General features: G+C 44.8%; 1 protein-coding gene across 1 annotated transcript in view; it reads left to right on the top strand.

The window, feature by feature from the left end:
• The window catches only part of ANTXRL (ANTXR like), a 62,258-nt gene that overhangs the window by 24,081 nt on the left and 13,359 nt on the right, over window positions 1-24,818 (top strand). Inside the window, exons 10-17 of the mRNA XM_013958790.2 lie at window positions 278-376; window positions 2,726-2,795; window positions 4,575-4,653; window positions 8,846-8,941; window positions 10,563-10,601; window positions 13,678-13,776; window positions 15,421-15,588; window positions 16,789-16,869. Coding sequence (XP_013814244.2) covers window positions 278-376; window positions 2,726-2,795; window positions 4,575-4,653; window positions 8,846-8,941; window positions 10,563-10,601; window positions 13,678-13,776; window positions 15,421-15,588; window positions 16,789-16,869 — 731 coding nt within the window. The remainder of the gene's footprint in view (window positions 1-277; window positions 377-2,725; window positions 2,796-4,574; window positions 4,654-8,845; window positions 8,942-10,562; window positions 10,602-13,677; window positions 13,777-15,420; window positions 15,589-16,788; window positions 16,870-24,818) is intronic.

The raw sequence follows: 24,818 nt of genomic DNA, 5'->3' as shown, positions 1-24,818 counted from the left end.
AGTATTATCATACCATCTTTAATTAAGGTGCTAAGGCCCTGCGAGATGCTGCAGGAGCAACCTTGAGATGAATGCCACTCTGAAGTGCCAGTACCGCTATGGCATTCTGGGCTATTGCAGTTGAATATTGCAAGGGTCAGTGTGAATCTTTTGGTTCGGACATTGGGCAGAAAGCAGCCATGGTAACATTGTATTTCAGATCACTCTGGAAGGAAATGCTGTATTAGAGGGGTAAAGTTAGCTTTTTTTCATAACTCTTTCTTATTTATCCTTACAGAATCCTTTCAAGTTGTGGTAAGAGGCAATGGCTTTTATCATGCAAGAAATATCGACCAGGTACTCTGCAGCTTCAAGCTCAATGACAGCCTTACTATCAGTAAGTTTGCAGGCTGGTGGGAGCCAGTGCTCCATGTGGTGGTGTCACCTCATGGGACACAGCCCACCTTCCATCCAAGTCGGGGAGTCTTTGCACTGGATGTGGGGGAGCTGGGTAGGAAACTATGCCTAACAGAAGCTTGAAATCCATTCCCGTTCAATCCTGCGACCTGTGAGCATTGCGTTGTGGGGGCTTATGGGGGACGTTCTGCTGCATAGTGAGTTGTGGCCTTATTGTAATGGTTCAGATGGGTGACAGATACAACCAGTAGGGATTGGATATCAGGTTTTAAGAGGGAGGAATAAAATTGCTCCCTATTCCCTTGTTCATCACCAGTTTAAAAAAAATAACACAATGCTATCGTGATCCTCTGGTGATATGTTCGAACTGATTCAAGAGATACTTGCTATAAAGCAGGGCACTTCCAGGCCTGCTCTGTTACTCTGGGACGCAAGTCCCTGGTCTCATTGTAGAGAGTCTGTAACATGGAAACTCACTGTAATTGTTGTACTAAACAGAGGCTTTTGTTTGCTGTCTCAGCAGCCAGGCAAAGGACTGAAAGGCCGAAAAAGATTGAGTGTCCAATTTTTCAGCAGTCTCTTATTCCCAAGCAGCAGTGTATGTCTGGCAGAGTAAAGCACGGTGTAGGGAGGGGAACTTTGCTCTTTTTCTGTATATGCTACCCTTGTTGGCTGAGCACAGTAGGGGCTTTTATATTCTGTCGCGGTCAGTCTGGTGCCTTCCCTAGCAGTGAATTCACTTTCAAGAAGGAGCACATGAATTGCTCCTTCATTTCCCATCCTGGCTGCCTACATGGAGGCTGCATTAAATAAACTCTGGTGGTGTCATTCTCATTCCACTTACAGACGCCCTCTGCCAGAGGTTTGTTTCTTGTGGTTTACCAGGTAGCCAGACTTCAAGCTTTTTCTTTATTGTCCCTATTCCAAAAGCACCTTGACTGGATTTTGCATGGGGAGTGCTAGGGCTGATCTGCATTTTGAAGTACAGAAGAGGAAAACTACCCTGAGTCCACATCTTTTCCATGCTTTGTTTTCTTTGGGTTAGGTCTGCAACAGCTGTAATCTGATGTTATGATGAGACACCGATCTGTGTTGGCTGTTTTTTTGCCCTCAGGTTGGCCCTAAACTCACCAGTATAACTTCCCTGTTTTAGCAGAGATGAGGATGTGGAAATGAGTTTTGTCTTCATGTGCGGTTGGGTGGATGAAGCACGAAGCAGCAAGGAACAACTCTTATGTTTTGTTGCTTGAGTTTCTTTTTCCCTGGACAGAAAGAGTAATCAAGTCTCTACAGTACACATAAGCTGGCAGCTTTTACCCGCCCTAAATTCCCATGGGGTAGACTCTTGTGGACCTGCTGGCTGGGTTGACTCCTTGCTGTCTTTCTCTGACATACACCTTAGCTGCTTTGTTGGGCTATTCAGAGCTCAGCTGCAGTCACAGCAGTGACCTGCTCTGCTCTTGTGCCTCGACCACACACTTTTAGTGGGATGTGCCACTAAAAGGTACAATGGAGGACCATTGCTGGGCCTCCCCTCTGTGTTGGTCAGGGGCCTTGGCTGTGTGGGTGTGAGTTTAGAAAGCGACAGGGTAAGCACTGCTGATTGTTGGAGCAGCAGAGTGCAAGGAGGCAGCAAAGCACCCATTGCCTTGCTTTTGGCTCTGCCTATACCGAACCCTGGGAAAACAGGGCTGGCTGCAGGCGCTGCTGCTGCAAAGGGAAAGCTGGGGATGGAAGAGGCAGCAGCTACTGCAGGATGGGTCCTTGTGGTAAGAGCAGTCCTGACCCCATGCTGCCTGTCTCCCATGTATGACCCTCTGTGGCTTTTTCTCCTGTCTCTCCACTTCAGCTTTGCCCCTTCTGTCCTTCCTTTTCCCAGGGCTCAGACAAACCAGCCTTTGCCTTTCCTCTTTGTGCGTGTATTTGGAGGTGGGTAGAGTTAAATTTTGCCTGTGCTTCTGAGAAGCCATGAGCCACCCCTGGGGTTGGAGTATTTGATATGAGTAAAGTTTGGGTGCACTTTTCAGACAGACAAGAGGAGTGTTACAGAGCCAAATACTAGGTTGACTGTTCCTGTTGATACCAGTATAACATTAGCAGGCTAGAAATGCCACAGCTAGGAAATGGAAGAATGTCAATGTCCCTGACAGCAGTTATCAACCATTTTGAAGTCGACTTTGAGTAAGTAGTACCATTGGGGAATATTGACACTTGTCCATATGCTGAATTCATCTATGGCCCTCACTAATGTTGACATTTCTCCAGGGGGTGGCCTGCTCGAGACAGTTTCTGCTTTACATCCCTGACAGTAATTTTCATTTCTTTTCAGATGAAAAGCCGACCATTGTTCATGATACTTATTTGCTTTGTCCTGCCCCAGTGATAGAAGATGCTGGACAGTAAGTATTGTTTTCCAGCAAATGTTAAGAGAGAGGGGATTTCTGGATGAGGAAGTCATTACTAAGCCAAAGGCTCAGAATTTTGCCCAAAATGCCCAGCTAAGAAGACTTATTGTGGTAGGAATAGAGCCATCCCTTACATGCCAAATCCTCTCCTGGTATAAGAAAGTATAGCCCCATGCTAGGCTCGATCTTCAGCATAGCTTAATCAAAGGCCCTTTTGGATCATGCCCCCATATTGTGATCGTGCAGCACTGGGAGTGAAGCTGGCGTGAACGGCAGCGTGATGACAGGTTTTTTTTTTTTTAACTCTCTGGTGCTCTCAGCCAGTCTGGTACCCTCCTTGGAGCAGTGCTAGACAGAGCATACCATGTAAGAGGCGGGGGGTCAATACCTGGGTATGTGGTTCTTGGGGTCGGGGGGAATGTTGCAGCCACGTGTATTGTTGTAGCTAAGGGAGGAAAAAGGGCTGGTCTTAAAACTTTCAACTCTCACATCAGCTCGGCCACAATCACCCTTGCATCCTTGTGCCCATGTTGTACTGTCTCTAGAGATGCAGATATCTGCAATGACTCAGCGTTGCTGTGTGTCAGGTCTCATTCTGCTTTAATGGATGCTGATGGATGTTTGGATTGCCCCTTCTGTTGCATCCTGCCCAGGGCTTCAAATCTGCAGCAAAAACTGCAATGCAGCAAGTTTCAGGTGTTATTGCGCTGCATCTCTGGAACTTCAGAGCTCCACCTGGGTGGGACTGTCTAATAGGACATCTTGGAAGTCTACCCACATGACCAGGTGGTGTTGTGAGGCTGTCAGCGTGAGGTGACTTGGAGAAAACTAGAGTAATAAGAAAGGTAGGGAGGAGTAGGTTTTGGATGCCAGTGGGGAAAATGGGAAGAAGAATTTTGAGTACACACATGTGATTTCTTCTCTGTCCCTATCTCCCATTTTTCAGTTGATTGAATTCTAAGCATACTCTTCATTTTGATTAAAAAGAGATGCTTGATTTGAATTCCTTTGCTGTGTTGTAGATGTTATTTCCTGGTTTTTGCCCTCCTCTGCTTTTGCTGGTGTTAGCATTTTCAGCTGTTTTAATCCCCCCAGACTCCTGAGTGAGATGGCACAAGGCCCCGACTTCCTCTGTGGTTATCTTTTGGGTGCTTAAATACTGTATTGAGAGCGAGGTGGGAATGTTGTACTTGTAGGGGGGAAAGTTTAAGTAAGGCCACAAAGAGACAGCTTAGAGCAGATGCCAGGATGGTGTAAATTCTCAGGCCCCTTCTATAATATTGGAGAATGACTGGAGCCAGATTTTGCTTTAATTTCACTGGCATTTCAGTGTTTTTCCCCGACCTCTGTGGAGGTACTCCGGCTTTACCTGGATGTAAAAGAAAACACTGTCTGTCTCTTCAAGCTGCAGAAGCTGGGGTTGCAGGGGGAAGCAATACCTTAAAGAAGTTTCTTGTGCTATCTAGGCTAGTATTACAAATGTCTGAGACTACATTATGACTCACTGTCCTAGTGCCCTTTGCCCCAGGTGGGATGGAGCTTTTTTAAAAAGAGCATATGCCCCAACTCAATTAAGTCAACATTAAAAGGCTGGTTCCTGGGCAAGCAAAGAGACAAAGGCAGGTAAGCACCTGAAGCCATGAAACTGCCTTGACTCAGCAGGACATGTTATCCATGCGTGTTCATGAGCCAATGGCTAAAACACAGCCGGAATAAAGGGAACAATGAGTATAAAGATGACACTAAAAATAAGTGTATCTGTTTGTGCTTTAGGGTGGTTTTCCTACAAGTCAGCATGAACAACGGGCTAACATTCATCTCCAGCTCTGTCAGCATCACCAGCACACAGTGTGTAAGTAATTGCGATGGGGCTTGACAGAGAAACCATGAGATCTTGGAAAGAGACAGCTGCTCTTCAGGCAAAGCCTCCCTGAATGACCATGAGCTTTCTATAGCTTCTGCATCACAGTTATTGACTGGATCACAGCAAAACTTTGAAAAATAACTAGGGCCAGTTAAGATTAAATTATTGTTGATGATGGATAAATCATGATAGATTACTGAATAAGCAATTACAACAAAAGATTCCCTGCCCATTCCTGTCCCAGGGAAGAGATCTTCACATCTAAGATGACAGTAGAAGGAAATCCATGAAAACCAGGGGAGGAGTGTCAGGAAGCAAAACCCTGTAGAGCACTGGGATCCGTTATGGGATCTGGGGTGGAAGATATAACTGTCAGGGCTTGGATCTAGGAGGGCCACAACATGGAAGAGCCTTTCAACTATCAAGGTTATTTTTTGTTTGGAGCTTACAGCATTTGTTCTTAGACCTCCTCAGTTTGCCTCTTCCTTAAGGCATTTTTACAGTTTCTTAATGACAGGAGATGGTTGCTTCTCTTGCTGTCATGGGGGAAGACTCAAAAGAGATCGTAGCCTCAGATCCTGGGATGAGCTTCTTGTTAATGGGCCATCCTACAGGCAAGCCAAGGGATCACATGCTGCTGGGGGCCAGTGATGGCAGTGACATGTGCCACTCCAGAGTGATGTCAAAAGACCTCTTAGCCTCAGGAAGAGGGTCAGGGATACAAAATCTGATTTTAGAATCAAATAATCAATGTGAAAAAGCTGTCTATTTGTAAATAAGCGGTCTTCTTCCTTGCTTTGGGGTAAGAATAGGTGATCCCCGTAGCTGGTGTAAGTTAGCATCAATACATTATCAGTTTTTAGTACCTGAAGATTTGGCCCTGTGCTTATGGACTACACAAAATTTGCCACAGTACCTGATGCCAAGCATTTTGTATCAAAGTTGAACTTTAATATTAAAAGGATTTTTGTAGTCTACACGAATTGCTGTCATACTGGTTTGTAATCACTGTTGCCCTTTTTGACAGCCACAGAACAGAAGGGCAGGAATGAAGATAGAGAGACAGCAACTGTAATTTGCAATTTTGATTTTTCTGATGTTTCCAGCAATGAAGCTGGGAAATTTCACACCAGATTGAAACAGTGTAGAGTGTGGGGACTCAGAATTTAGCAGAGATGTTTTTGCTGCTTCACCTGATTTTACAAATTCTCCCTCCAAGTTTTCTATACAGAAAACTGATATTTTCACATTTTACACCCTTCTTCTACCTCAGGTATAATGAAACTTTTTGAGTCTGCAGTGAAACACAAGTGTTAACTGGTGCATTCAGTTACCCACACATCATTTATTTCTGAAGTCTTAGCCCTAGTTGGGGTCCCTACAGGCCAGAGCGTGGATGGAGGACGCTGTCATCACAGTTGCCTTGGGATAAAGAGAGGAATCTAGTCTCCAATCCTGTCAATCTGGCAACTTTTGTTGCTCTTGTAGACTGAATATGAAAGATGCAAGGGGCCCGATTCTCAGCTGTACAAACCAGGCTGGCTCACTACGTTCGCATCCCACAAGTGGGGAGGTTGGCAGTTCAGTTTCCAAGTTTGTCCATAATCTCACGCGTTCTGCTCTTTTTGTTTTAGAGACTTCCTCCATTTTCTTTTCTCTCCTGTTTGCTTTTCTGTGAGTGGCAGTCAGCTGGCCTGCTCTGCTCTCCTCCCCAGCTGGCTCTTCTGTCCTTTCTTTACAGTAAGTATCTTCTTGACTTTACTCCTAAAGCCTTTGTGTGATACCTGTGCTCATTCCTGCTCAACTGCATGAAGTCTGCTCTTTCCTTTTCCAAGTCCAGTTTCACTACAATACTGTGTGTACTTTATCATTGGAAGAGGAATTTTTAGCTTCTGGCTGCCAGCAGCTGCTGAGCTGCTGCAGGCAAATGTCTTGGTGATACACGTGAGCACTTAGCGTGGGAAAAGCAACTCCTGGGAATAAAGGTTACAAAACAAGCAGGTAATGTCTATTTGAAGTAACAGTAGCGGTGGTATGTGCATCTGTGGCTCATGCACAGCATCAGTGCTATGCTTGGATTTGTTTTTAAAGGAGGGCAGGAATATGTTCTAAAGTTCAGCTTGATTTTTTCACTCAGCCTTTTCTGAACAAACTGACTTCACCAGGAATTCACACGTCCCAAGTGTCCACTTTCCAGATGCGTTAGTGCTGCACAAGGGCATGAGAGGGACAGAGAGGGGGGTTGCAGTACTGAACTGCACCTGGGCAGTGTCTTCTCACAGGACTCCTTGGAGCAGGAGGCCATACACAAGTCGCAGTGCTCCACCTTGGCTTTCTCAGCTCCATGACCAGATGAGTGAGGTGGGCTAGAGAGCACATCCCAGAATGGGTCAGTTTGTTGCACCTGTAACAAGAAGTCACAGAGCAGCAGAGAGGTGATGCTGCGCTGTGGATGTGTGGGATACTGGCCTGTGTGGTTAGAAGAGGGGGTACCAACCCTTGCTGCGTTGGTCGTGTGTTTAATTGTCAGTGCCAACAGCTCTAGGATTTGGCCTGAGGAAGAATTAGATACCATGCCAGTCAGTCACTCAGGATCTCACCCAGACTTTGCAAAACTCTGGTCAGCTGGTGCTTTCTTTTCACCTTCAGTTTCTTCTCTGTCTGAGGGGAAAACAAGCCCACTTGGACCAATAAGGGGAACTCGTGTCATAAGAAGGGGCTAAGGATGAGTTTGTGTTGCCTTATGGGAACTCAGCAAGTAGTTTTCAGATTTAACAAGGTGAATCTCTTGGACTGTATCCTCCATAAATCTTCCTTAGAATTTGCTTTCTTTCCACCCATCCTCCCACCTATCCTTGTTCCAAAATCTCTCATAGCTTTCTTTCTAGGCAGTTCCCATTCCCTGTAGCCTGATTCACAGACCTTTCTTCAAGCTCTTTTTACTTATTCCCAGTCCCAGGCCATTCTCCAGTTTGCTACCCTGTTTTGCCTGTTCTCTGCTATCCCTCCTGCTGCTGAAATGAACCTCTTCTCAAACTCAGAAAATCCACCATTGAAGAGGTTTCTTTTGACAATATAAATGAAATAGCTGGAGCACTGGAGCTAATCAGCATCACCCAGAGTCCAGTGTAGACCAGGGAAACTGTGTGTCCCAACCTGCTGCTCCTCATCTGCATCAAACGTTTAATTTCTAAAAAGCTGTTAGTTCTGTATGTTTTGCTGGGGCCAAGCAGCACATGTTCATCTGCTTTACTGTTGTTGTCAGGGCAATACCCAGAGTCAGCACATCTTCTGAACATGTTGACATGAAATGCTCCAGGTAGAAAAGAGTCCATCAAGTTTTATCCAGGAAAATCAGGGATCACATCCTCTTTTGTTGCCTGGCTACTCTGAAAAGCTAATCTCAAGTGTTACAGTGGCTATTTTTGAATTCTAATATTTTTAAAGAAAATCTGAACTCAGTTGTGAGTGTAGACACTGACCACCTGTCCTTAGAGTCCTACCGTTCTCTGCAGGGAAATAGATGGATTATAAGTATTGTAGGAATGGTTAAGGTCATGACTACAGTGTGGTGTAAAAACAGCTGAACCAGCTCCAGCAAGGTTACCCAAGAACCAGCAGCATTACAAACTAGTGTGCATGAGCATTCAGTTTGTGTTTGCATCTTGACCCAGACTGCACACACAATGCAGACAGCTTTGTGAGCTGATGAGGCTGAGCTAATGAGCTTGCTCTGCTGTGTTATGTTGGCATGCTAACGCACTCCAAAATACCCATGATTTGAATATCAGCATTTGTATATTTTGCATCTCTGGCAATGAAAGGTTGCTCTGCACACTTGAGAGTCTGTGACCATGTGGTTTGAAATGCCCCTTGGACAATATTAAGGGACCTGTCAGCCCTGATTTGCGAATGGTTCATATGCAAGTTTCAGACCCTTTAATCCAGTGGGCTATAAGCATACCATGAATTCCTTTGCTAACAGGAGGTGTTTCCCTGAATCGCAGCTTCAGATACAGTTTGGTGGCACTAAATACTGACATGACCCTAGCGATAACAGTGTTTGACTGTACAATCTACCTGCAGAGTCAAAGAGAGGAAAACATGGCTCACTTTAATTGTGTGACTTGAAGGTTCCTGCCTTGTTTTTTGACATGTTGAGTAATCATCTTGTTTGCAGCTGACTGGGACGATCCTTTTCATTGCGCTCCTGATTCTCTTTCTGCTGCTGGCTTTGGCACTTCTTTGGTGGTTCTGGCCTCTTTGCTGCACAGTGGTAAGTACAGATTTTTATTCTTTTGACTTTGTTTCTTCTCTTCTCTGCCAAAAGCCCAAGTTAAAGTGTTGGACTGGGCAGTTAACTTCATTCTTTTTTTTTAGGAAAACTACTGCCTGGCTTGTAAGGCCGTGATACAACAAAGTGCTTAAAGCACTTGTTTAAGTAACTTTGCTCCAGATTTTTTGAATGTTGCAAAGCCCAAGTGATTTTGACAGTGACTGAGAAGTGTAACTTTAAAGTGATTTAGGGCAGGATTTTCAGAATGCAGATATTGTTAAAAGTCTGGCCATTCAGAGCTTGTGGACGTGTCTCCAGTGAGTAGCAAAAAGTTATGAAGAGAGAAGCTGTTGTCAGTCAAGCTGTTCCATAATCAGATGTCAGGTAGCTGCAACAGCGTAGTGCTGAACCCAAGGCATTAGGGATTGTTACCTTAGGTTTTGCTTCTTGCTAAAAGTATCATGCTGCTTCTCGTTTCTTCACGTAACACTGGACCAAGTGGCTTGAGTCTGCAGGGTGTCATGGATTCTGTATTGCACTTCGTTATGTTGCACAGACAAGATCTAAATCTTATTTAAAGTCAGTGTAATGTAGGGTGCTAAGTATGCATGCTGCAATTGACAAAGAAACCGGCTATCTAGATCATTTGAAATTTGCACCATTGGGTGAAATGATGCTTAAATATCTTCAAGAGTTGCATGCTGCAATTTCTCTGGGCCTCTTTTAAAAAATCTGTAAAATGCTATTGCTTTCACATTATTTGTTAAGCATGCAAGTCATAGGACTACACATGGAGTTAATAGTTCTGGGCATCTCACAGGAGCCAGTTAGCACCAGGGAGGTCTGGAGCCCTGGTCTCTTTACTATGTTTAATGGCCCCATTGCTGCAACTTGAACGTTGATATTGGTGTGAGTAACTAGTCTGCTGGCTCTGTTCAGGTATTATGGTGCTGTGTGCCATGAGTAACCACAATCATTTCAGTGAGGCTTCTCACAGGACTGATGCTTTGCAGGGTCAAGTCTGGTGTCTGCAAAAGGGGATAGTAAATGAAATGTATGGATCATGGTGGAGGTCATGGTGGAGGTGATTAGACTGCGTATGAGAGAGAGCCTTGAGATGCCTCTGTCCTTCTTCCTGCCACTGCTTGAGCTTGGCCCAAGTTTCTCTAGGGACACAGACATGCTCCTTCAGAACAGGCTTTGAAATCTGCTGAGGAAGAGCATAGCACTAATATGTGCATATGATGTTGCTGCTCTTTTTAGGTACAAGAGATTTATTATTTTATTTTTTTTTAATTTTTGGAAGCTGCAGACTGAGCGAATATTTTGCAGTAGCTTGATAATCTAATGGCATACTTAAGGCAGAGCTCCCAGAATATGTAGCTACTTAATGAGGTGCTTCTTGACTAATTGGATAGTTCAATGCGTGGGTTTAGCTTCTCATCTACATTTATTTTATGCTTGCTCAAAAGCAGTGGGACTAATGAAAGGATTGAATGTGGGAGAGTGGAGCAGGACAACCTGTCTGTGCAGTCCGCAAGGAAGCGGAGAGGGCATAGCCCTGGGAGATGGGTGAACCCTGCCATTAACTCAGGTTTCTCCTGTTCTTTATATATCCCAGGTGATCAAGGAGCCGCCTCCACCACCGCCTCCAGAGCCTGTAAGTATGCTATTTTTGAGCTGTTGCAGTGTCTGCAGCTACTGTAGTGTATGGTGCTGCCCAGGAAGGTCAATCCTGTAGGTGTCATAATGACACCTTGAAGGCTGCGAGAGGAAGTCTCTTGGGCCAGGACAGTTATTTCTGCCTTCAGGCTACTGTATACGCATATAGTGAGACTGTTTCCATCCACAGAGAAAACAGTTGCATAACTCAGAAGTTCACAGCCCCACAGTTCGTACGGTATTTTGTTCCTTCTGCTGCGCATCAAGTAGATGTGTATGAAAGCCTTTGTTTCTCAAAGAGTAAAACCAGTGTGCTGAAGGCCATCTCTCCTCCAGTAAAGCTGCCGTGCTCTCGGCAGGAGCTTCGCCTGGATCAGGAGTGAGGGATTGAGCCTGGCGGCTGGAACAAAGGGTGGCGAAAGCCACGTTCCTGTGGCTTTGGTGCAGGAGCCGGAGGCGGGAGCCTGCCCTGGCTGCACTTCTGCTGCAGAGTGACCTTTGGCAGGATGTTCAGCCTTTCTCCACTTAAGCTTTGAGCTTCTTCGAGGCAGGGTTGCATTTAGCTGTTTTTGGCACGGTAATGTACAGGGGCCTTAACCTCAGCAGAGGTATCACTGTGCTATTTTGAGAAAAACAATAGTAATAAATGCATCTCCAGAGTAAACTCATGCCTTTCTTTATTCCTTTCCCAGACACAGACAGTTAACTGATGGAAAAATACTTGCCTAACCCACAAGAGGAGCTTACAGTTTGCTGCTAACTTGCTGTAACTTGGCATGAATATCAGGAGGCAACCACAGCTGCTGTTTTGAGGTTGCCAGAGGCCACCACTACTCTCTCTGTGATCCTGTTGTTTATCCTGAGCAGCAGTACCATGACATTTTTACTTTAGAATATGCACCAAAAATCATGCCTCTTTTGGGGTGATTAGTGTTGTCGTGAAGCATGCAGTTTCAGCCATACTGTGTTTGAGGGAGGTTTCTGAGAGCATCACACCCATGGAGCAGAATCCCAGATGCTTTGGGATTATTCTCAGCAGCAGAGATTTTAAGTCAGCTCACAGTCCTTTTGACAGCATTTAAGCTTCCAGAAATAACACAGAATACAGATGTTAACCATCCCTTTACTTGGCCATGTCTTTATCCACTATGGATGGTTGCTTTATTATATATAACACTAGCCTCGTAGGGTACTGTGACCTGCCCTTTAGCTGATGTAGTCTGATATTGCTATTATTAAACTGAATTTAGTTATCTATTAGAACTTGTTCTAAACTACGATCATTAGATTTCATTAGATTTCCATCATTTCTAAAAATGTATGTGGTGGCTGTTGATATTCTTGTGGCTTTGCATGTTTAGTGTAGAGAACGTTTGGTATAAACCCTTTTTCAACTGGACAAATATAAGCCATCACTGTTAACTGTATGCTGTCAGAGAGAGTGCTCCTGTCAGGCTTGCCAGCAGTAAAGGTTGTTAGACATGAAGACTTGAAATTTGTGTTACAACCCATGGAAGAGGGAGGGTGTTATATATAGTGCTTATGTTCACAATGAAGTGAAATGCAAATTAATTAAAACTGTTGATATAATTCACCAGATACTGTCTTAGAGGTGGCACAAAATGGGAAGAAATGGATTTGTTTATTTGTTATACTCTTCCAAAAAAAATTCATGCCTTGCTAATAATATATGTTTTCCTGACTTAAAAAAACACCCCTCCCCCCCCAACTCTAGTCTTGCCTGGTCATACTAAAGAATTTGTTGGAAGAATTGACCCATGAACCTTAGCTGAGAGATCAGATGTCACTGAATAAGTTATGGAAATACCTTTTCTCCAAAGCATAATCTAAGAGTTAAGTGAGAAGAAACAAAAGCATATTTTTTAAGTTGTTATTGGCTTTTGGACTCTCAGTTCCTTTCACATTCTAATAAAAACACATAGGACAACTTTGGAAAAAATGTCACCCAGTAATATGATAATAATTTGTGCCCTTCTCTAGTGTTTGGATTTCACTTGATTTCTCATAGTGAAAACAAAGTCATTCCAGGCAAAGTGTTTCTAGAATCATACTTATACTGATGAAAATTAATAGAGGGCACTGTGCATGGCCAGTCCAAGAGCAGCACCCAGATCAGCCTATCAGGTGTGGGTGGGTTTTGTTTGGCTTTGGTTTTTTAAAGAGTGTGAGGAATGGAAGTGGTATGGTAGGAGTCTTGCCAGGCCCCTTCCTCAGCTATGCCCATCGTTGGGGCCGACAGGGAGAGCATCATGGTGTGGCCGTTGGCTGAGCGGGCTCAGCGTAATGCCAGGGAGCCCACGAAGCCGCAGTGACTTCTGTCAGCTCAAGGACTGGGGATGTGTTCCCAGGGTGGTCGAACCAGAAACATTTGCTAGCTTTTAGTTAAGCAAGAAAAGGATGAGAAACCCAAAGTAAAACCCTGATTCAAACTCTCCCATGTTCCAGAAAAAAATCTGCAGTCTTTATAATTGTAGGGCAAAAACTCTGGATCTGAGCTTTCTGAAAACTTGGAGATGTTCCAGTTTCAGTCCCAGTTCCAAGCTGTACAGCTTGAGCGAGTCTCTACAAAGCATCAAGCAGTGCAGAGTAACTGGTTACAGCTGCCATGAAAAAAGGGCCTGATGCACATGTTCGAAAACTCACAGTGCTGTCTTTTTTCCCTGTTAGGTGACATTAAGTTCTAAAAGCACAATTAATAAATGATTTCTTTGGATAAACTGATTGCCATGTTTTCTGCATAGTGTAGTGGCAAGGCAGTATAATGTACAATTCATTTCTACTTTGCCTTCCCTTAAAAGTCAGTTGTGATTTTGAAGCTGAATGCATATTTGACTAAATAAAAGCAGCCTGAAGAGGGGAATAGGCGGTCCTCTTTGGCTTCCCTAGTTAAAATTGCAGCTGCAGAGACAAGAGACTTTTGTTTGTTGTCAGCACGAAAGTGTAACACACAAAGCCAAGTATCCAAGGATCGGACCGTAGGATGCTCACTTGTTTTCCATAGCTTATGCCATTTATGCGAGAACGACAGCAACATCTCCCTGTCTTTCCCATAGGAATCAGATGATGAAGATGGATTGCCAAAGAAGAAATGGCCAACCGTGGATGCATCTTATTATGGAGGCCGAGGTGTTGGTGGAATTAAGAGGATGGAGGTATTTGGCTTGGGTTTTTTTGCTGTTGTAAAAATCAGCGCATTTAATTATAAATTTTAGCAATATATTTTATATGGTTTCTACTCTGATGGAACAGAGACTGGGATTTAATTTGGGCCTGTCCACCTGATTGCACCTGCCAACCAAGTAGGCAGACATCAAGCTGCCATCATTTGCATCTGTAATTAATTGAGTCTAGCGTTATTAGCAGGAGCAAATTAACAAGTTCAGAAATGGGATAAGCACCAAAAGAAGTTTTAATTTACTGGATCATATCCTTCAGCTGGTGCAGTGGGGTCCAGTTCTCTTGACTCAAGCAGTTAAGCAGATTTTGAGCATTTGAGGGTGCAGTGCACACTGTTCCTGGCTTGAAGGAATTTGTTTGAGAATTAAAATCAGTGATTTTTCAGTTGAGCATTAACTCCTAATGCACTAAAAATTTGCCTGGGGAAAATTTCACTCTTTATCCTCCATAGTGAAATGGGCCAATAAATCAAATTTTACCCTGGGACTCATGCACAAGCCAGACTTGATGTGTGAAGTGAGGTACTACTGTGAAAGAAATTTGCCTTGTGGTATTGTATGGCATGTGTGTTCCAGGGAGCCAATGGATAATGCTGTAATCAGCGCTAACACCTGTAAATCAGCAAAATATAAATCAGTTTAATATTCCTAGCTGTGGTTAGTATAACTATAAGGGAGGGAACTGGCACTCATTTATATCAGCTGAGGGCCTAATGATGTCTTTCAGGGATGTCACACGAGAAACTCCATTAGATCTAAATAGTAGCTGAGGGAGTTATGGTGAAGCAAGCCAAACAAGGATCTGGACCAAACTGGGGCTAACAGATTGAAAGCAGTTGTTTCTCAGCATGTCCCTGCAAATCTGCAATTGACATACTGTATCTTAATATTCCTATACCATTTGCCTCTGGAGAACTTCATTCTCGGTGCTGAGTAGCTGAGCAGCCCCATGGATCATACGCGGCCCTTGAATGCAGGAACATGTCTCCTTGAGACTGAGTCAGATCCCAAAAGCAGAATTTCAGCATAAAATAGGTAGTGTATAGTATGTGAGGATAAAGCTACCGTCCTCTTATGTGGATTTACTAGGCTGTCTTTGAAAGAGCTGTTTTAGCAGTAGCTGCACAGCAAGTTTGAGGGCTGGAGCTCTTAGGAAGCCTTTCAAGTACTTGTCCACTGACTTTTTTTTTACTTTTGAACAGAATAACAGGAGCTCCTTAGGGCTAGCTGTAAAAAAACACTTTTTTCAGCTAGTGCTGCTGCCTGCTTTTTGAAAGAGACAGTGGGAAGTGTATTACAACGGTGTCCTACCAGAGCAGAGTGCTTCAGCTTTCCCTTAGAAATGGAGGTTAATCTGTCCTGGATGTTGTGACTCCCCCAGGATCTTATGTTACCAGAAAATGCAAATGCTGATGGTTGTAGGCTGGTTTTGAGAGAGAATATTTGACTCTTAAATGCGTTTCTCAGATTACAGTGGGAGTTTGGTGCCTTCATAAATTTGGCTTCATGTCTGGTGGCATTTGGATCTTCTAATGGGAGCTAGATTAATATCTGTGAAAACCATGTGCTGGTGGGGACCGCTGAAGTGTCTCTACTTACAATGTGCTCTCCTGGCTTCAGGTGCGATGGGGAGACAAAGGATCGACAGAGGAAGGAGCAAAACTGGAGAAGCCCAAAAATGCCATTATTAAGTTGCCAGAGCAGGAATATGAGCCATGGGAACCCAAGCCAAAAAAGCCTCACGTGAGAAAACCCCCTTCCCAGCGGAAATGGTACACACCAATCAAGGTAATGTCTGCCCCTCAGTTTTACAACATGTCTCTCATGTCATGTGTGTTACTACATCCTGTGTCCTCTGCACAGCCTGTCTTACGGTGGGGCTGGGGGAACCTATTTAGAAAAACGGGCAGGAGCCCTGAACTTTGCCCATTTGCTGGAACATCTGTTTCACCAGGCCCTGCAGTGCATTGCTTTTGGGGGGAAGCATGGCAGGGAGGTTGGAGGATGGGAGCAGAGATCTTCCTCCCTAAGCTCACCCCTTCTTTTGGGGTACTTTTGAACAGACAAATTTGGGATATTTGCTGTTGCAATCTACTGTGGGCCCCTGTTTCAAGGCAGTGCCCGTTGAAGGCAGCATACACAGAGGTTCAGATGAAGCGTGCCCTCCTTACTGGGTTTGCACTGTGGCGACGGCCTTGGGTTGGGATTCAGTTCTGTTCCCTTCCAGTTCAGCCACAAGACATAGCGTTTGATTTTGGGCAAGTCACTCAGCTTCTATGTGCTTTTTCATCCTGTTTCTCCCGTGTCATTATAGTATCTGATGTCTCCGTCTCTGAAGTATGTATCCTCACACAACCCTTGCAGTGGGGCAGTGCTGTTACCTCCACTTGCAGACAGGGAAGCTAAAGGCCAAGCGCAGGCCATGTGAGTGACATGCCACGCTCACCCAGGAAGTCGGTGGCAGCGTCCCAGACCCGTGCTTTGTGCACACAGGGCTAAGGCTGGGTCTACCTCCCCACCCTGCTCTGGCTTCCTTGCAGGCAGGTTTAACAGGGCTTCGATTTATTGCCTGGAAAGTACCTGTGATTTTTAAAGCGTACATAGGTAGCTTGGTAGGTAGTCTTTTGGCTGTTTGTCCACACTATGTTTCATCTCCAGTCAGTACAGTAGACAGATTTTTGTTATCCTGCCTTTTGTGAACATGACACCTTTCTAACTGTACCTGCTAGGAGAACTGTTCACATAAAGCTACAGTCATCCTCTGTGTGACCCAGGCAGGGTGGATTTGGTCATCACATGTCAGGTGCACATTACCTACTGGGTGCTTGGCTCTGACTGTCCAGATAAGCAGTAGGCAGAGGACCAAGGGCACAGCAGCAAGTTATGTGCAGACACTTTAATACAGAAAGGTTCGGTCAAGTCAGCTGTCATTTAATCTCTGTTGTTATCTCAAGCCTTCTTGGTCACGCCATATGTTTCTGATTCCAGGGCAAGCTTGATGCGCTATGGGCTCTGGTTCGACGAGGCTATGATCAAGTCTCTCTTATGAGACCGCAGCCAGGGGATAAGGTAAGACATGCTATCATGTCGCTTTTCTGTTAGCAGCAGCGGTGCTCTTCCTGCCTCCCACCCCGTGGCCTGCTTTTGTTTTGTTTTGTTTTGTTTTTTGTCATTGTTGTGCCTTTGTGTGTGTATGTGAGCTTGTCTTGTTCCACATTACCCTAAGGCTAAAACTTTGTCACCAGATTCAGAGATTTCAAAATGAGCTTAAATGTTTGCTGCGGCATATATTTAAAAGCATTGCCCCAAAAGGTCAACAAGAATGTCTCCATTGAGATGATTGGAGGAGACTGGGGTAGAAGCTGGGAAGCTGCAGCAGTGTAGAGCATCTTCTCATCACTACAGGTTCTTTGTCTTGCTTTCCTGGGCACAAATGCCTGGGAGTCAAGGGATGGATTCTTTTTCTATGGGTTCTTTCAGGTTTTAGTTTAATATATGGTAGTAGTTTCACAATGTTAAATATCCATCCTACCCAGCTGCAAAAAGCACTTTGCAGATTTAACAGTAGAGTTAAGTAGTTACTAATAAGAGAAGTAGTGAACTGTGCAGGTGATGAAGAAACAAATTCTCGCAAAAGAGAGAATAGAGTTTCTGCAGAATTCTGTGCTGAGCCACGTTTCTCTGTTATATGCTGTATGTAGGCAGAGTATTTACTTCCTTGATAAATTCTGTTGGCCAAAATGTAGATCAGGAGTGTAGCCTGGAAGGTGCTTGAGCCAGGTGGTAGTCCTGGCCCTGTAGGCTCCCAAAGGGTAGTTTCTAGAGTGTCCTGTTGGTTTCAGTTTCACTGTAGAATTAGGAATGCTTTTTTTTGCAGAAGTAGTCTATGAAAAGTGGTGGGGGATTCCTCATGGGAATGGGAGGGAGTTTGTCCGCATCTTGGAGTTATGCACTTGTCTGTCTGTGCTCTGCCTCTGGGTTACCTACAATAGCTCAGTTAGGAGCGCTCTTACCATTTCCCCATGTAAGCCTGGCATCATTACAGCCGTGTGCATTTTTTTTTTCTGGGGGAACAACTCTCTAAGAATTGAGTACTGCTGCTTTGAACTGTTCCACCTTCAAATTTGGCTTCCTGCAGTGGAGCCTTGAAGCAGGAGGATCAAGCAAAGAGGGAACTATTTTCCTCCTTTTCTGTACCCCCTCTCTGGCCAGAATCCATACATTTCATCACCCTTGCTCTCAGGGGAAGGGGGTCATGTTATAGAGTTACAGCAGTAGGGACCATAAAGTGCTTTTCTGGGGTGGGAGTGGTGCACAGGCCCTTGTGCTGGACTTGTCTGCCTGGATGAATTTCAGTCTTAATAACAGACTTGGAAGGTAGCTCTGATCAGCATCATTTAGGGCAAGTGAGTTGCATCCCTCTGGCTTTTGGCAAAATACTGCGTGGTACTTGGCCAATTATTAGCTGAGCACCCCAGCTTCAGTATTTAAACTTTAGTCTCTTCCATTTTGCTTTTGGTGTGTAAAGGAACTGAGAGAACAAGCTCAGCTTCCTATGCAACTTTGTAAAACGGTCTTTTAACTTGTTTTATTAAGCTGCATTTTCCTAGGCAGCTGTGCTTGAGACACCTTATTTACTTTTTAAGCACGATCTAGAGCTTCTGAATAGGCTCTTTAGGCCCAGCTGTATTTTGATAGCACTAACATTGTATAATATGAATCTATCCTCTGCCTTTCACTTGCTTGGTTCGTACATTTCTATCAGTACAGAGCACAAGAGAGCCTCTGTTAGTCAGAGCGGTCAAGAAACATGCAGGGGGCTGGCTCAGAACAGGGATCCTCAGTTACTTTCCTTCCAGCTCTGCTGTGGGGAGGAGAAGGGACTAAAAAGAGGCTATGTAAAACGGACCAAGCTGAAGGATTATTGTATTAGAGTGAACTTTAGAAAATCAAACGTACATCTGGGAAAAAGGGTGGAAAGAAACCTACTGAGCCAGATTGGGTGGAAGAATAGGATAATCTCTGTTCCCTGGTCTGTGAAACTAACTGATGCCAAAGAATATTGAGAGGGAAACAAGAAAGGGACTAGCCATCTCTCTGCTGTGGAAATGAAGGGCATCACAGTCCTGTATTTCATGGAGAAAGCTGGCACAGAAAAGAGCAAAGATATGCACTGTTTGGTTGACTGGTTCTTGGTCTGAAGAATGGGGAAATACAGGCAGTGATATGAGTGGTTACCCCAGACCTGTAGCATTACCCCAGACGTGTACCCCCAGACCTGGAAATCTGGCTGTGTGGTGCTGGAGGAGGCTCAGCACCAGGGGGGAGGGGGGCAGGGGCAAGCATCAGCCTGACTGGGCCAGCCCAGCAGAGCACAAGTTCACTCGCGTGCAGATGTGCTGACAGCAGCAAAGGCATTTTTGTTTATTATTGTGTAGTTATGGAAGTAAAGCCCAGCATACCCCAGTGCGTGGCGCTCTTCCCAAGCTCCGCCATCCGGAGGCCAGTGACTGTGTGGGTATCTTGGAGAGGGGGGCTGCTTTTGCTTTGTGGTTTTTTTCGGTTTTGGGGAGGGTGAGATTCTTTGTTTTGCTTTCAGGGTTTTTTGGTTTATTTTTAAGGTAATTTTGTAGTCATCTTGGGTTGCTCAGGAAAACTTAAATCTCAGGAGGCAAAAAGAGCACACAGTTGTGTTTTGGGAGTGACGCTTGTGTTTGTAACACAGAAAACTCCTATTATTGTGGATTTCCAGAAATTAGTCAAATTATTATTTTTAAATTTGCGGGGAGTATCAGTGATACAGGATGTTTCCCACTCGGACAAGATAACTCACCAAAGTTAACACTTTCCAAATGTGTTCCATGGTTTACCTCATTTTTTTGAAAAAAATTGTTTATTTTCCACTTAAATTATTTCATCTGAGCTTGTGTTATCTTTTTGTAGCCGTTGGGGGAAATTATGGCAAACCATTTTTTCTGCATAATGAAAATACAAATTATAGTGAAAGAACATCCACAGTAAAGGGAGAAATTTTTTTTTCACAAGGCTTTTGGGGCAGGAAAAGATGACAAAGGAAATTCTTTCTGATATTAAAACATATTTTAAAAGCAATTCCTAAAAGTGTTATTTTTTTCATCATTTGAAAATGAGGAATTAGGTTTGGGTTTTTTTCTTCCAGGAAAAACTGAAAAATACTCATAGAAAACCTTTTCCTTTGACATTTTTAATAGGAAATAAAACATTTTTGGTTGGCTCATTGATACCTCTAGTTTTGTTACAGAAGTAATGAAGTGTGTTAGACATTTTTCTGACCTCTTCAGCATCTTTCCGCACAATCCAGCCCTCTTCTCCTTGGCTCTGCAGAACACATAGGGAATGCAATATGGACACCCCAAGTGCTCAGAATATCTGACTTCTTTTTCCCCCAATCACTGAATGATGTTGAAAATGATACTATTCATGTTTTTTGAGTCTTAATGTGGTGCAACCCACTCCAGTGTGCAAGTGCCTTGCAGGGGAAATTCAGGAAATTCAGAGCCCCTGCCCTTCCTGGCCTGAGCAGGTTGCAGTGCTTTCCAGGGCACCTCAGGGAGATCTCAGGAAAAAGATCCTGGGGTGGACGACCCAGTGGTATTAGACAGGATTGTATTAGTAGGGCTGGCTGTCAAAATCGTAGATGCTTTTTGGAACTGGCTGTTTAAAGAAACCCAGGCAAGCAGAAGCTCTGATGGCCCTTCTCCTGGGATCCGTGCCCATGGCATCTGGCTTGGCTCTGCGGACAGCTCCTCCTCTTTGTCTCCATTCAGTGTCATGTCATGACCCCACCGCAGACATTGGCTATTACTGGTTTGTCAATAGAGTGTCAGACCTCCATGTGAAGCCTACCCTGTCTGTAGGTTCCTGGGATCAGAGGTTGGGCAGGGGAGTCCTGGAGTCATCACAGCGCACAGCCGGTGATGCTTGGATGTATGAATGCAATTCACCCTGCTGGTGCCAGCGGCAGCTGGGCTGAGCGTGGCCGCCTTCTCTGCTATGCCCTGTGCAAGCAGACCCTGGCTGTCCGCTGGGCGGCTGTGCAGTGAAAGGGAGTTTGAGCAGTTCCTACCTTCTGAGTGGGAGACCTGGAGTGGCTCTTCCCCGACCAGTTCTTGTGTGCTGCAAGTGAGGTGAGCAAAGGGCAGGAAGAAGGAGAAGCCTCCTCCAAGTTTGCTGGGAAGAACACTTGGCTACCTTGGCCCACTCCAGAGGACCCCACTCACCTGACTTCTGCAGGTCTTCCACAGGGATGGGACAGCAGGGGGTAAAAACACACTTAGCACTACCCCATCATTACCAGACAGGCTGCTGTTTGTAGACTGCTGTTTGATGAGCTCTCCAATAGCATCAGCACAGGAGCAAATGGATAAAAAGGGCTAGCGGCTCTGCCACCGACTGCGGTCCTTGCAGTAATGTACAAAGGTGAAGCCTTAATACAGGTTTGTGCTACTGCTGCATTGATGGGTCTAAGGATAGTTCTAGTTCATCCCAAGGCTGCTACTCTTCCCTTCCTCCCCCAGCAATTTGGGCTTAGGGGACCAGCAGTCACTGTGTTGATATTATAAAGGGATTGACAGCTCTGTGGGTAAGACTCTGCTCATCCAGCAACAGGGAGCACATCAGAGAGGCCATATGGTCTGGCAAGCAGCATGTTGCTCAGATTACCCAGGCCCTTCTCTTTGCTGCTTTTGGAGCTTCCCCTGTCACTCTTGGTTGGTGTCCTGCCATATCAAGCGGTACCTTTTGACACACTTGCCTATGATGGCTCTCCAGTTGAAAAGTGAAGCATCAGGTCTCAATTTTACATTGGCCTGAGTAGACACAGAGAGAATGGACAGATGCTAAAGCTCTTTAGTCTTCTGGGAATTCATTTAGGAGACTTCCGCTATTGAGTGAGAGCATGGTTGTTTCCTCTGTATGCCCTCCTTAAAGCAGTACCAGTTGGGCTGGTATGAAATGGAAGGGGTCTCGTTTGATGTTTTCACAGAAGTATTGCATTATTAGTCATCCTTGACAAAAGAGACTGGTCACCAGGGAGGAATTTACTCAACACTTAACCCTTCAGATGGTGCAGCTGCAGGAACACAGCCTTGTGGTAGCCATAGTGCCAAGGCTGCTGGTGGGATGAGCAGGACCAGCCGCATTGACTGCCTCTTCTCCACTTGCCTGTGGAGTGCAGGGGTGTTCTGAGTTTGCAGGGGGTTGGCGTGGAGATTAGAGTTTGGAAACTGCTTGTATGTGACTATTTTGCATTTTTTGAAATAGTCTGTAGAAACCACAGCAGCTAGTGGGGAGTGGGTGAGAGGCTAAGTTAGAGAGTCAGGCAGGTTCTCAGCAGTCTCTGCAAAAGGAAACTTTCAAGCCATTCCTCTTGGCCTCATAGATCAAAACTGGGGCTATTACTGACATCAACAAGTAAACTCTAAAAGCTCCACTTTGTGCAGAGAGGAAGGTGAGGTACTTCTTTCAAATGGTCTGCCTAGTTGCTGCTTTCAGCAAATTCATTCCATTCTGCATTTCAGCACATACTGTCACAGGAAATTCTCAGAGGCTCGGTTTACCAAAACCTCAGCCAAAGAAAAAAAAAAAAGACATTTTTTCCCCCCCCGGCAGAATTGCTCTTGTTTTCTTTAAGCTTTAGAAAGCGATCTCATTTTTTGTCACTAAAAATTACCTGAGATTGGATTTTGCTGTTACCATCATCTTGCATACCCATGGGACTTCACTTGAAAATAAGCAATGCTTTACCAGTACTATCCTGTAGCTTGCACATGCAAAGCTCTTCCCTGGGGAAAGGGGCTAGAAGCAAATTTTTCTACAATAATCTGAAAAATGAAATTAGCCTTGATTTTCCTCATTCCCCAAAACTGGAGGGAAAAAGGCTGATGCACAGCTAAAAATTTAGGACTAGGAGCTGCTGTTCATACTGGGAGTCAAGACTTCTGGGTTGATTCGAGTCCTCATCATAGATTCCTTCTGTGACTTTGAATAACGCTGGCTTCTGAAATCAGAACATGCATATTTGGCTTCCTTATTCTGTGGGTCCTTTTCAAAGATATCAAACGCTCTTATGTTGTTGTGTTTGTTAGTGCTCAGCAGATCTGATCACCCTCAAATTTGAAGTCAGTCATTATGGTGCTGACCTTGACATCTACGTGCCTCAGTTTTCCCAACTGCAGAATAATCATGAGAACACAGTACTTTACAGCTGTGAGGTTTAATTAATGCCTGTCAAGCATGTGGGATCCCTCAGATGAAAGGTGGGACACCAAGATGATGGATTATTAATGACTAGTAATTATTTCCTGGCTGCTGCCCACAGGTGGTCAGCAGTTTGACTGCAGCCCACCAGGATGGCAGCAGCCGCCTGTCACTCCTCGCTAGCTGCCCACGTACCAGTGCTATTTGGAGCTCATGCTAATTACTTCTTTTTGAGATCACGTAATGGGCTTTAATAGGCTTCCCTGCCACTTGCGTGGAGATGTGTTGTAATTGCCCAAGTAGTAATTGGCAGAGCTACAGGGGGTGCTGGAGAAGCAGCACTGTGCTCCTTCAGACTGCATTCATCCGAGACCTCTGCCTGATGCTGGGACTTTTCTCCCTGTGCCTAATGTTTCTGGAGCCAATTACCTTCATGAACTGCTGAAAAATTAAAGAGACGGGGGACAGCGCCTGCCACAGTAGGTGATCTCAGTTTGTCACTTTCAATGAAAATGAGACACGTGTAGCACCTGTGTAACTGTTTTTGTTTTTTTTTTTTTTCTTTTCTTTCCTTTCTGTGAAGGAGACCAGTATGCGAAAGGCTCAGTCCTGCTACAGTAGGCACAGTATGGGGAAAAAGCAGCTCCCTGGTGAAGGGCCAGTGTCCTAATGCACAGTTCTCAGGATGTGCTGAGCACTGCAGCTGGAAACATGTAATCAGTGACTAATGAGTTTCCTGTCCTGCAAGAAGCTCACATACTAGCATTACCTCTCGCTTGTGCCAGGATCGTGTTGTTTATGACGTGGAAGAATAATCCGCAAATGGGCTTTGTGGATAGACGCTACCTATCTGCCCTTGGGTGGAACTAGCGGTGTGTCCGCGTCTTTGCAAGCCAGAGGCACACTCAGTAAAAGCAACCACAAGAGGCTCTTCTGGAGAATGGGTGCAAACCCCAGGGCTGGTGCTACTTAGCGTGGGCTGCAGGACAGAAGCCAATGGGAGCAGGAAATGAAGAAGGATTGGCCTTGTGGTTTAAGAAACTGAGCTGTGACTTTGAAGACCCTGGCTATAGCCTGTGTAAGTCACTTCACTTCTGTTGTACTATAGTTTCCCGCTGATATAGAGATTAACAGTAAATTCTGGGAGAGTGAGACTGTGCTCCTAGCAGGATTTTGAAGATTTCAGAAATGGGCCCTCTGTTCAGTAGACAGGGAGCTCTCCCACTATTCTTAAAGTATATGTACCATTTCAATACTTTTTTTATTTTTTTTTCCATGGTAAAGGAGCAGGTTCAGCAGATCTCATTTTCAGTGTTTACAGGGAACAGGACTTTGGGATAAGAGCTGGTGACTTAGTCCCTTGCTAACTGTGACCTCAACACGGTCTACCTCGGGGGGATAGGCTCTTACATATCATTATCATGGGCTTACAGGTAGGACTGCATTGCTGCTCTACAACTGTACTTAAGAGTATGATGTGTCTAAGCTATGCAGGCCTAGTTTGGAGTCTGTTGACTGTCTTTGGGCTTAGGAGGAAGCCCACAACTGAAAGTACATATTTTTGAAAAGACAAATGCACAAATAGAAGTGCAGTTGCATACTAGGACTGCATGTACAGATCCAGGAGGCAAACAGACTTATGTGTTGGCCAATACATTTACTAGTTTCTTGACAGCCAGCCTTGGGTCAATGCTAAATTGCCTTGTTTCTTTTGGACTGCTGGGAGCTGTGCAGCCTGCATTTTCTTCTGAGTTGCATAGCAGTCCAGAGCTTAACCTAAC

Source organism: Apteryx mantelli, chromosome 7 (assembly GCF_036417845.1).
Source record: "Apteryx mantelli isolate bAptMan1 chromosome 7, bAptMan1.hap1, whole genome shotgun sequence".
Taxonomy (NCBI): domain Eukaryota; kingdom Metazoa; phylum Chordata; class Aves; order Apterygiformes; family Apterygidae; genus Apteryx; species Apteryx mantelli.
The sequence above is the reverse complement of the archived record's forward strand: the minus strand, read 5'-3'. Positions and strand labels throughout refer to the sequence as shown.